Consider the following 13,398-nt stretch of genomic DNA (forward strand, 5'->3'; position numbering starts at 1 on the left):
TCATTCTAGCAACAAGTTAAAAAAAAAAAAAAAAAAAAAAAAAACATTCTCCTTACAGAACCTGCTCCTCTCCTGGAACCTCTTATTTTCATTGTTCAGTCTTCAATTCAGTCACTATAGGCAGAAACCTTGGAATCATTTTAAGCCATCTGGCACTTATGAACGCCATCTCACAGCCAATGATAAAATCCTACCTTCAGAAGGCAAACATCGTTCTCATTCAATTTCTCAATCCCATTTCCACTGTTACTATGACCTTGTTTGGTAAGGGGAGAGAGGGATTCCCCTCATTTCTCACCTATTTTCCTGTAGTATCACTGACATCAGTCTTCCCACAAAAATCAACCCTTCCTCCTACTATTATCTTCACCCTCTCATGACCTTCCATCTTAATCAGTTCACATACTTGCTTAAAAGGAAAAAAAAAAAAAAAAACTATGGCTAGACATTATATATGTAGGAATTATCCATTCTGTTGTGTAACAACTGTGATTGTGTAAAAGAATGTCCCCTAGAGATGCATGCTGAAACACTTAACGACTTTAGAAGGTCGTAATAGCATACATATGTGAAACTAAGTTCTGAAATGTTAATAAGGATTAAATCAAGCTGATGGCTCTGTTTGTACCATTCTTTCCATTTTTCATTAAGAAAACATCAGACATAGAGAAAAGCTTTAGTAGTTTCTTCATAAACCTATATTGTGTACAAGACAAAGGCCATCTCAGAGCCCTTTACAGTCAGGTTCCTAGTTAACCTCCACAATCCATCTCCTCTCACAGCAATTTTTTAAACAATGCCTAGAGCACAGCCTGTCTCATACTCTCCAGCAAACATGAAAAACACGTCTTCTCGGATGGGTTATCAAGTTTTTGAAACAAAGGCATTAGTTCTGGCACCTACAGTCTTTCCTTGTTACAGGGGCAATGGGCAGCCCATTCACAAGCGAACTTTTTCCTGCTACTACTATATTCTACCCCAGATCATTCTCATCAGCATAGCAAAACCCTGTAGTACTTGTTCAATTCCTCCAGCTATGGCCTCATTTTCCCCTTAGTTTCTTGAGTGTCATTAACATGTGCTATCTCTTCCCTCACGTCCCATTCCGTCTTTACCCCAAAGTGGCTTCCGTCACCACTCCTTTACAAGGTCATCGACAACATCCAAGGTGTTCCATCTAGTAGACATCTGTCACCTGAACTTTTGAGCAACATCTGACAGGATTCCCACTTACTTCCTCAAAAAACTTCCACATTTTGGCATTCACTAAGCTGCCGTGGGATTCCACCCTCAGGTGCCTTCCTGTGTCTTCATGGCTTTATTTATTTTTTTTATTTTTAAAAGATTTTATTTATTCATGAGATACAGAGAGAGGCAGAGACACAGGCAGAGGGAGAAGCAGGCTCCATGCAGGGAGCCCGCCGTGGGACTCGATCCTGGGGCTCAATCCTGGGACTCCAGGATCAGGCCCTGGGCTGAAGGCAGACGCTCAACTGCTGAGCCACCCAGGGATCCCCGTCTTCGTGGCTTTAAACATGACCTTCACTTAAAAGAGACTAAACGGACATCACATCCAAATGCCCTGAGAATCTTGTTTGAATTTCAATTCAAATAGACCAACTGTCAAAAGACAACTAGAGAAATATGAATACTATTAGGTGGTATTAAGGAATTAAGGTTAACTCTTCCTGTTTGATCACGACATGGTGGTTACTGGACAAGTACTTTATCAGAAACGTATAGTAAAGGACGTGGACAAGGTGACATAGTGTTTGATATTTGCTCTAAAAATCTGAGGTTAAAAAAAAAATGTTTAGAAATACTAGATACAACATTAACAAAATACTGGAAACCGTGTAAGTGTGGTGATGAGTACATGTACGTTCATTATACTACTCTCTACCTTTAATAAATCTGAAAATATCTATAATAAAAAAAAAAAAAAAAAAAGCAAATCCTCTCCATAAACTGAGGTCTCCATTTACGTCTCCAGTCCAGAGCTGGCCTCTGAACTCTCAGGTCATTACCCGCTGCTTCAATGTCCCATCAGCTGCACAACAGACCTCGACTTCACCGTCCAAGTTAAACTCTGCTGGTCTCCAGCCCCCGTCCCAGATGGGTTACTCCCCATCTTACCAACCACCGGCACCTCCACCCGGTTGATGCCTCCTTGTCTAGCCCACCGCCCCATCTGTTAGGACGACTTCCAGACACTTGACCCAGAGACCCACGGTCACATCTTGAACTCACGCAATGTCTTTCCGACTCTTTCCACACCAATCCCCGTCCCACTCATGCTTCTCTGCTTTCACTTTTTTTTTTTTTTTTAAGATTTTATTTATTCGTTCATGAGAGACACAGAGAGAGGCAGAGACCCAGGCCGAGGGAGAAGCAGGCTCCATGCAGGGAGCCCGACGCGGGCCTCGATCCGGGGACTCCAGGGTCAGGCCCTGGGCTGCAGGCGGCCCTGCTTTCACCCTTGAACCCAGCTCAGCCCGGCTCTACAGAGCAAGGCTTACCACCCCGGTAACCGGGGCGCGCCCTTCCTCTGCATCCTCCGGGACGCAGGGCTACCGGGGCCCCAGAGCCGGGCTCTCCCTTGACCTCTCCGGGTGTCGGCCTTGTGGTTCCCGCCGCCTCTCATTCCGACACCAACGCTCGGAGTTCCGTCCTTCGTCCTTCTCCTGGGATGGAGGGCAGGGGCACACCTGTCCGTCCGCTCAGCGGCCCACGTGACACACTCGGATCCCGGGCGGCACCGTCCGTGTGACCCAGGGACACCCTACAGGCAGGTCCTCCCCCAGACCTCAAGGCGGAGGCGGCGTCCCCAGCCTCACCGCCTCTAGCCAAAGCGGGAACAAGCGTGCGGAATCCTCTAACTGGTCCCCAGTTCACTGGTTCAAACACCAAGGCCACGCTCTAGACCTTTGTTTTTTTTTTTTTAAATAAAAAGGTGATCTGGGGGATCCCCGGGTGGCTCAGCAGTTTGGCACCTGCCTTTGGCCCAGGGCGCGATCCTGGAGCACGGGATCGAGTCCCACGTCGGGCTCCCTGCATGGAGCCTGCTTCTCCCTCCGCCTGTGTCTCTGCCTCTCTCTCTATCATAAATAAATAAATATTTAAAAAAAAAAAAAAAAAAGATCTAACACAAAATCCCAAAGTTTAGGACCGTAAAGGGCCACGCCATACTGAGTGGTTGTCGAAATAATCCAATATCCTCAGGGTTTGTTTGGGTTTGGGGGGGTGGGGTTTTTTTTTGTTTGTTTGTTTTTGTTTTTTGTTTTTTTTTTGCGATGCTACGTTGGATCCTCCAGGACCAAGCTGAAGACGACAGAGGCCGACGGCAGCGCGGGGCGCAGGGGCGAGGCGGGGCGGGGCGCAGGGGCGAGGCGGGGCGCAGGGGTCCCGCACGTGCGCGCTCGGCCGCCGGCTCCCTCCCGCCCTCCCCGCCCCCACGGCCCCGACCTCCCCAGGCCCCCCCCCCGGGTCCCCGGTCCCCCCCCAGGCTCCCCCGCCCCCCGCGCCCCTACCTGTCCGAGTCCGAGTCCGAGTCCGACCCCGAGGCCCCCAGCGCGGCGCCCGGGCCGGTGACGCAGCTCCGTCCCGCTCCCGGCTCCGGCCTCGGGGCCGAGCGAGGCGGCTGCGCGGCGGCGGGCTGAGCGTCCGCCTCCCGCCGAGCGCCCGCCGCCGCCGCGTCCGACTGCAGGGCCGGGCCGTCCGCCAGGCCGGCGCCGTTGAACTTGAGCGTTTCCAGCTGCGCGGCGGCCTCCACCACCTCCATGGCTCCCGCGCGGGGCTCCGCCGCCGTCCCCGACCGCCACACGCGGGCCCGGCCGCCCGCCCGCGGCACTTCCGGGGGGCGGGGCTACCGGGCGGCCGCGCACGCGCTCGCGGGGGGGAGGGCGGGGCCTCGGGGCGCCGGGCGCCGCGCGGTCCTAAGGCCGCCGGGTCCGCCGCGCCCTCGGAGCTGCCGCTGCGGCCCCGACTCCCCCACGGCGTGTGCGCGGATCCTCCCCGGAGCTCGGGGGGCGGGGGGGGGCGGGGGGCGGCCCGCGGACCCGGGGAGCTCCAGCAGACGCTGCGGGTGCCCCACGCAGGGCCGGTGAAGGTGGCTCCCCGGGCGGCAGGCACGTGAACCCAGCGGGGCTACTGCTGCCCGCGGGGGGCGGGACCCGGGGTCCGGGAGGCTCAGCCGGGACGTGACCCGGGGTCAAGGACGTGACCCGTTCTCGTTGCAGGCAGAGGTCGGCACCCCGGGGCCTCCCTTGAGGACTTCAGGCCGGTGCGCCCGCCCCTCCAGCCAGGACAGCTAGAAGGGCCCTGCCCTGCCCTCCCCTCCCCTCCCCTCCACGTGGGACTGGATCCCCTCCCCAGGATCGCGCCCTGGGCTGCAGGCGGCGCCGAACCGCTGGGCCCCCCGGGGATCCCCGGGTCCTTACCTTTCACGAGGCACGCGGTGCGCCAAGGGCCGTGCCCAAGGCCCCAGCCCCCCCCCCCCCGGGGAGAAGGCCTCGCGCACCCCAGCAGCCCCCCTTCCTGGAGCCCCGAGTGACGCAGGGCATCGCAGGGAGCTCACGGCTGCAGGAGAAAGGTCATGCACAGCACACACCTAGAGACATGTGTGAGGGGTCCTCACCCCCGGGGGGCTCAGCGGTAGAGCATCAGCCTTCAGCCCAGGGCGTGACCCCGGGGTCCCGGGATCCAGTCCCGCATGGGGCTCCCTGCGTGGGGCCTGCTTCTCCCTCTGCCTGGGTCTCTGCCTCTGTCTCTCTGTCTCTCTCTCTCTCTCTCTGTGTCTTTCATGAATAAGATAAATAAATAAAAAAGAAATTTGAAATGTGGAATACAGCCTGCAAGTTCGGTAAGACATGCAGGCCTGCATCCTGGAAAGCCTCCAAAGAGAGGCAGGAATTTATTTATTTATTTATTTATTTATTTATTTATTTATTTTTAAGATTTTTATTTATTTAGGGCAGCCCAGGTGGCTCAGTGGTTTAGCGCCGCTTTCAGCCCAGGGTGTGATCCCGGAGACCCGGGGATCTAGTCCCATGTCAGGCTCCCTGCATGGAGCCTGCTTCTCCCTCTGCCTGTGTCTCTGCCTCTCTCTTTCTGTGTCTCTCTCATGAATAAATCTTTCAAAAAAAAGATTTTTATTTATTTATGCAATCATTAACTAAAGCCCCGTGTTCCTAGCTGAATAGGCCTGTGTTCAAATCGAAGCCCTACCGTCTCCCTGTTGGTGTCCTTGTAACTTTCCGCAGATGGCTTAACATACCTAACACTCCTTTTCCTTACCTATAAAATGGAGATAAAAATAATATCTCCCTTAGTTCATATGAGCACCAGTTAAGGTTTGCTACAAGAAGATGGCATGTTTCATACACAGTGTGAGAAATTATTAATAAAAAGAATAAGGAATACACTTATGAACAAAATGATGAACTTCAGCAGCAATGGTCTTGGAGAGCTATGCAGTATGAATGTGAAGAAAGAAGAAATTCAAGTCAGAATGTCTCTCCAAGGACAAACATCATATGGTCTCATTCATTTGGGGAATATAAAAATTAGTGAAAGGGAATAAAGGGCAAAGGAGAGAAAATGAGTGAAAATATCAGTGAGGGACACAGACCATGAGAGACTCCTAACTCTGGGAAACCAACAGGGGGTAATGGAAGGGGAGGTGGGCAGGGGGGTTGGGGTGAGGGACACTGAGGGGGGCACTTGGCGGGATGAGCACTGGGTGTTATGCTATATGTTGGCAAATTGAACTCCAATTAAAAAAAAAAATGAATGAACCGTTCCTATATATGTGATAGGACAGAAAGAAGAACTGACCAAAAAATATGGACCCTGCCTGCTAAACTCCCATGAAAATAAAGACATAGAATATTAAAAAAGAAAAAAAGAAAGAAAAGAAAAAGAATGTCTCTCCAGCCAGGTAAAAATCTGTTGTGTGCTTCCAGGAATTAAGTAATGAAAAGGCCGAACCAGGGTTAGAGTCAGTGTAATAGAGTAAAGGAAATCCCCAACGTCAGAAGAATCCTTTCTGACCTAGGAAACTAGAGAGAAGTTGGTATGGCCAATAAACGTGGAGACGTTGGAATGAGATGATGAGTTTGTGGTGTTGAGTTTGAGGGGAAAATTGGAGAGTTCATTGAAAATACCAGTAGGCATTTGAAAGTATCAGACTGGAATCCAAGAGAAAGATTACAACAGAAACATAGGTTTGGGAACAATTAAAATACCCAGGTATTCATTCGGAAATGTATTCTAGTAGAAGCACGTACTGAAGTGGGGGAATGTACGAATGGGAATGCTAAAGACAGAGAAACCATATGCAATGTTCGGTTTAAGACCCTAAATATTTGCAGTCACCCTAGAATAAAATCCAGACTCCCAGCCCCACTTGATCTGGCTGCTGCTCTCTCTCCTGTTTCCATCTCCTGCTTTCCGCTCCCTTGTGTCCCTCATCTCACTGGTCTTAATCTCCCTTCCACACACCAAGCTGATTCTTTAATATATGGCATTTTCACTCTGCTCTTCTTATTTCTCTTCGTATTAATATGGTTCATGCCCTCATTTTACTCCTCTCTCTGCTCAGACATTACTCCCTAAGTAGGGCTTTCCGGGTCATCCAGTCTAAGAATACCACCTGATACCTAATCACTCCGGTTCATTGCTCTTTTATTTTTATTTATTTATTTTTCATTTATTTATGATAGTCACACAGAGAGAGAGAGAGAGGCAGAGACATAGGCAGAGGGAGAAGCAGGCTCCATGCACCGGGAGCCCGACGTGGGATTCGATCCCGGGTCTCCAGGATCGCGCCCTGGGCCAAAGGCAGGCGCTAAACGGCTGCGCCAAACCTATCACATTTATTTACTTCGTGATTGTCTGTTTTCCTACAAAACCAAGTCTGATGACCTCGAGGTCTTTGTCTAACTCACAGCTGTCTCTCAGTGTCTAGAACCATAACATATCCTAAAAGGACTTTTGGAATGGAAGAATGAAAACAAATAATGAAATTTTATGAAACCTTCACAGTAAAGGAGAAATGACTTAGATAAAAGTACAGATGATACCTACGTCATTCATTCAATTTAAATGAATCTAATGATATCTAAGAAACCAGGCTACTGGTTGCGAATAAAAATCTCCTTTTGTTTTTGCAGTGGGATGGTCTCCATGTTTCAGGATAAGAATAGCTGTACCTCTTGGGAGATGTAGCCCATGTTACTATTTTGCAATTGGTACTTTTTCTAAGCTCTTGATGTTTCAAAATGTCTTGACAGAGCCTACTTCTCTAGCTGCATTACTTCCAACAGCTGCTAAACTTAGCCTAAAATCTTTAGCCTGAAGCTAAAAGCTAAAAAAAACTCCTAGAAAGAATAAGTGGTTTATGGGATCGCCATTAAAATTAAGAAAGTTTGTCTTGAATTAATTTATGAAATAAAAGCCGTATTATATTTCGAAGTGAACTTGTAAAACACCTAAACATATTCTTTGAAGAGCCAAAACAAAGCTTAGGAGAAGAAATTCATTTGACAAACAAAACTTTGCAAGTCTACCCATCTCTACTTATTATAAAGATTGTGGAATGTCACAAAAACAAAAAAACTGATAACCAGCTCACTGCCATTTTCGCTGATTTGCAGGGTCTTGCTTCTCAAAAATGTAGATAAGCAGCTTTGACATTACATGGAAGCTTGTTAAAGACTGCCAAAGCTCAGACTCCACCTTCTGAGTCAGAATCTGCATTTTAACTAGATTCCACATGTGATTTTCGTGCACAATACAGTTTAGGAAACTCGGCCTTGGTGGCTATGTGAGGGCGGGAAACATCCCTGGACAAATGTCGAGCTTACAAGCAAAATGAAAGCCTTTTACAAGAAGAGCTGAAGTGCTAGACCATTGAGTCTAAGCTAAATAGACTGAGAGCAGGGGCGCCTGGACGGCTCAGTCCATTAAGCACCCAACTCTTGATTTGGGCTCAGGTCATGATCCCAGGTTCCTGAGATCAAGCCCCATGGCCACATTGGGCATGAAGCCTGCTTAGGATTCTCTTTCTCCTCTTCCCTCTGTGTAACCCCCACCTCCGAAAGAAAGAAAGAAAGAAAGAAAGAAAGAAAGAAAGAAAGAAAGAAAGAAAGAAAGAAAGAAGCTGAGCAGTTTGTTGTTGTCTGTGGATGCCTCTACCTGGATGCCCCTGAAGCGCCTCAAAGTCTAATATCTAAAACTGAACTCAACATCCTTTTTCCTATATTTCTTCTATTTTATCTCCTATTCTGATAATGCCACCGATATCTACCCAGTCACTCCCCATGTATGAAGTCCCACCCTCATCAATTTTCTGGGTAATTTCATCCAAGTCACTTAATTTTCTCTGTCTAATATTTATTCACTCATTCGTTCAATAAATATTCACTAGACACCAACTTTGTGCCAGGTGCTGCACTGGGTATTGGGAATACAGTGGTAAACAAAACAAAAAAGCTCCCTACAGCTCATGGAACTCACAATATAACATTTCAGTTTTAAATGATGAATGGTCACAAGAACAGAGATCAACAGACCCTTCAGGATGCACCAGGAGTCAATGTGAGAGTTAGGGAATGGGAAGATAAGCATTCCAGATCACATATGCGTGTTGGGTTTCAGGTAAGATTTCATTTGAAGAAAAGATTGAGTGGCAAATGAAAAAACGTAAGCACCAAAAATTGAAACCCAAGACCTTCTCTCGAATTATGATATCATATGGTCCTTGCTTTTCATTTTCAAGTTTTTTTTTTAATTCAGGAATTTCTATGGGTTTTCTTTTTCTTATTTTAGATTTTATTTATTTATTTGAGAGAGAGCACCAGAGAGACAGAGTAAGCATGAGTGGAGGCCAGGGGAAGTGGGAGACGCAGGCTCCCTGCTGGATCCCAAGACCCTGGGATCATGACCTGAGCCCAAGGTAGACGCTTAACTGACCAAGCCACCAAGGTGCCCCCATGTGCTCCTATGTTTAAAAAGACATGAATAGATACGTGTACAGTTAGGAGTGTGTAATGCCCTTGTTAAATAGAAATAAGATTTTCTAGGGCACCTGGGTGGCTCAGTGGTTGAGCATCTGCCTTCCGCTCAAGGCGTGATCCCAGGGTCCTGGGATCGGGTCCCGCATCAGGGTCCCCATGAGGAGCCTGCTTCTCCCTCTGCCTGTGTCTCTGCCTCTCTCTCTCTCTCTGTGTGTCTCTCATGAATAAATAAATAAAAGCTTAAGAAAAGAGAAATAACACTTTCTAATATATGTCATATACTGATTAGAAGCACTGTTTATCACTGCCTCCACTTGTGGCATTTGTGATACCATGCTTATACCCTTTCCACTTTCATTTTTTTTAGTTTTACTGTTGGCTTTTTCTCCATTTTCTCATAACTGTTGATGTACTGGTTAGTCTCACATGTCTCTAACCTATCCTCTACAATCTTGCCAGAATAAGATGTCTAAAAGGCAAGTATGATCATATAATTTTTCTGGTTTAAAATCTTTCAATAATTCACCATTGTTTTAAGATAAATGCAAGCTCCTAAATATGGCATGAACATATAAACTTTTAAATCAGCTACCCAAGAGGTGATGGGAATGAAGACAGTGTTGTCAGAGACTATTTTAAGCAAAGCATGGAGACAGGGAAATGTTGGGCTGGAAATTTTGTGATTTTTACATTTAATATATTACTCTCAGAGATGTCAAAATATACAGAATTTTATCTTCTAATGCTTGAGGGCCCTTGAGATTTGGAACCATAGGCTTTATTTTAGACTGCCTTGGAGAGACTCTCTCTCATATATATATATATATATATATTCATATATACTTGTTTTGTTTTATTTCAGGAGTAGAATTTAGTGATTCATCACTCACATATAACACCCAGTGCTCATCACCAGTGTACTCTTTAATACCCATCACCCATTTAGTGTATCCCCCTACCAACCTCCCCTGCAGCAACCCTCAGTTTGTTCCTCTTAACTATACAGTCTATTATGGTTTGCCTCCCCTTCTGTTTTTATCTTGTTCTTTTTTAAAAAAGATTTTATTTGTTTGACAGAGAGAGAGAGAACACAAGCAGGGGAAGCAGCAGAGGGAGAGGGAGAAGCAGACTCCCTGCTGAGCGGGGAGCCCAGTGTGGCGCTCAATCCTAGGACCCTGAGATCATGACCTGAGCCAAAGGCAGATGCGTAACCAACTGAGCCACCCAGGCACCCCTGTTTTTACCTTATTCTTGACTCTTAAAAATGATCATCTGCTGATTGCTTTAGATCATCTGCTGACCCTGTTTTTATGGCTATTATTTTCAAGTCCTCCAAACCACACTGCATCTAAGAATGCCAGTTGATGCCAGTCTTTCATACTCTTCAAAGCTCTCTTGAGACAAACATACATTCCCATTGCTCACTGCTACCAGCACAACCAGATGGACCATATAAATCAGGCCCTTGAAGAATGTCTCCAGGGAAACAAATCCTTTAGATGTGATTCTAGGATTACCTCTTTCCTTGGAGACAGAAATCATGTCAACCTTCTGCTGCTATAGACTAAAGGTTTGTGTGCCCCCAAAATTCTTATGTTGAAACCTAATCCCTGATGTGATAGTACTAGGAGGTGGAGACTTTGGGAGGTGATTAGGTCATAAGGTCAGAGCCCCCACGAGCTGGATTAAAGGCCTGCAAGAATTCTTTTGCTTTTCTAGCCACGTGAGATTTCAAAAAAAAAAAAAAAAAAAAAAGTGGGCATCCTGCAAACAGGAAGGGAGCTCTCATTAGAACCTGAGCATGCTGGCACCCCGATCTCACTTCAAGCCTCCAGAACTGTGAGAAAGGAATTTTTTTGTTGTTAATAAATCCACAATACTTCTTTTTAGCAGTCCAAACTAAGATACCAATACTCCACGGCACAGTTCTAACAGGATATTAAATTGGAACTTTTGAATAAAGCAGCAGAATATAGGTGGTGCTGCATTCAAGCAAGTGCTAGACTTCCTTGAAGGCAGGATTTCAAAGGAACCAGCCTACACTCATTTGTAACAACCTTAAATTTTCCTTATTCACAATAGAAATATGAAAAAGTAGAAGGATGGACAAAGAATTTTATCAAGTGGTTTTGAAGGAGACTGTTGATGGATTATTGTGATTCCCACCCCCATGCTCCATCCACCTTCCCTCTTCTCTCTGCCATTTCCCGTCAACACAGGAAGGACCAAAACATAATGACAACAAGCTGGAAAGGGGCGAAATAGTATGACAGGATAAAAGAGAAAAGGAACACCATGTCCCCCTTCCTACTGTCAGCAATCAGCTCAAAAAAGGCTTCAGCTCGAGGGAAGTGTGAAGATTTGATGTTGAAATCAAATTTAGAATTTTGATTATTATGTAAAAGACATTGTTATTTCTGTTTGCCATGTTGAAAGACCATAGGACTTTCTCTTGCAGCACAGTGATCAGAAAAGTCCGAGGGATTGAGTTTTCACCCAAACAGAAGGATTGCTCTCATTGGGCAGATTTAATGGGATAGTGGAAGAAGTAAAGGTTTTTTTGTTTTTTTGTTTTTTGGTTTTTTTGGGGGGGGATTATATTGCCTGAGTCTGTTGTGTTCAAACTACCAGATATATACTCTTAGCCCCAGACTTTCCTAACCATTTGCCTTTCCAAGTGTAGAAGAGCTCCCCCACACTGTACCGTACTCTTGTATAGCCAAGGTCAAACACCCCTCAAAATCTCCCAGAAAAAAACATGCTTTGCTGAGAGTGGAAGGGAATTCAAAGAGAGTCACAAAACTACCTCGAAGTGAATAACCAAGTTCTTGGCCCATACCAGAGAACCAGTGTTATTAATCTCATCACTTTCTTGCATAAAACTCCTCACTTTGTATATTAATTTCATTTTTCTTAATTCTTTATTATGCCTTCCATTTCCATATGGCCTTATTCCTTTGTCTCAAACCAGTCCTGACAGTCAGCTTTGGTCCATGGCTAGATTATGGGCTGTAGCTAGAGCCCCTAGCCTCCTCAAGCACACTCCAAACCAGGCACTTCTTTATGGTGGAGAAGGTAGAGGAGAAGAGGGAGTGATTGTACCACTCCTGGCAAGCCAATTTCCACAGCAAGTTCAGGGCTTCGGGTTGAAAGGGGTCTCAGATTGTTAACATCTCACTATATATTATCAGTTTCACCTCATGTATATACATATGTGTCTGTTTGTGCATGTGTCTCTAAGATTACAGCCCATTTGAAAGTTAGTGGCAGCTCTGATGCCTCTTTACCCTTAAATATTTTCGTACATATTTCCTATAAAAAGGACATTTAATGTGTAAACACAATTATCAATTGTACACAATAATCAACGGTTTATTTAAAGAACAGGGCAGTTATTTTGAAGAATGTCCTGTAACTAGGGTTTCTCTGATGTCTTCTCATTATTTGGTTCATGTGATATATTTATTTTGCAAGGATATCACAAAGGCAACGCTGTGTTTCTGTCAGCAATTTACATCAGAAGACACAATTTTGAATTGTGCCATTATAGTGATGTTATTTTAGGTAGGCTGGATGAAGAGTCAATGCGAGTTCTTTGTATTATTCTTATAACTATTCTGAGATTATTCAAAAAAATTAAAACTCTAACTATGTATCAGTATAATTAAAAACAAAAATAAGAAATAAGCCTTAAAGAAGCTTTCCTAAAAAGGGAGTGGTGTGTGAGACACATTGAACTGCTCAAACAGTTCAATATAGTTGAGTACACTGTTGAGTATACTCAAACTCAACCTATACTCTAAATCTTCATTTAACTCTTTATTCTTCTGGTGAACTCTATATAATTTTTTGTAGCCTTATCTCATCAGACTTAGCATTCATTATTACATACCTATTTACACTTTTGACCCTTTCAAATGTTGTGTCTTTATTCCACCAACACAGCTCAAAACCACTTGGGCTAATATTGCTTCAGAATCACTACTTAACCTCAAATAACTCAGAACCCAGGGACACATTGCTGTGAGCAGGGCTGCCACCAATTTGGCTCAAGGTGTTAAAAAGAAATAACAGGCCCAAAATGGCATCACTTGTGTTAAGCCCATGTCACCAAACCAAAGCTTAATATCTAACATAATTTTACTTTTAACCTTCTCCAGAAATGTAGTCTTAATCGGTTAGTCCAGGATTTTCTGGTCAGCGCTAATGAGATAATCTGCCACATAAACCCTTTCCATTCCCTAAAGGAAGGTGAATGAAATTGCCTTCTCCTTATTCCTTCTCCCTCTGCCTATAACAGCTTTCCATCTTGTACAGCTCCTCAGAGCTCTGCTTGCTAGATGTGATGATGCATGATCTATGAATCATTAAATAAAGCCAG

General features: G+C 45.5%; 1 protein-coding gene across 1 annotated transcript in view; it reads right to left on the reverse strand.

Annotated features, from left to right (window-relative positions):
- Positions 1 to 3,846, reverse strand: part of NAF1 (nuclear assembly factor 1 ribonucleoprotein) — a 40,403-nt gene extending 36,557 nt beyond the window's left edge. Inside the window, exon 1 of the mRNA XM_077846543.1 lies at positions 3,531 to 3,846. Coding sequence (XP_077702669.1) covers positions 3,531 to 3,781 — 251 coding nt within the window. The 5' untranslated portion in view covers positions 3,782 to 3,846. The remainder of the gene's footprint in view (positions 1 to 3,530) is intronic.
- Between the last annotated feature and the right edge of the window lie 9,552 nt (positions 3,847 to 13,398).

The sequence above is a fragment of the Canis aureus genome, chromosome 13 (genome assembly GCF_053574225.1).
Source record: "Canis aureus isolate CA01 chromosome 13, VMU_Caureus_v.1.0, whole genome shotgun sequence".
Taxonomy (NCBI): Eukaryota; Metazoa; Chordata; class Mammalia; order Carnivora; family Canidae; genus Canis; species Canis aureus.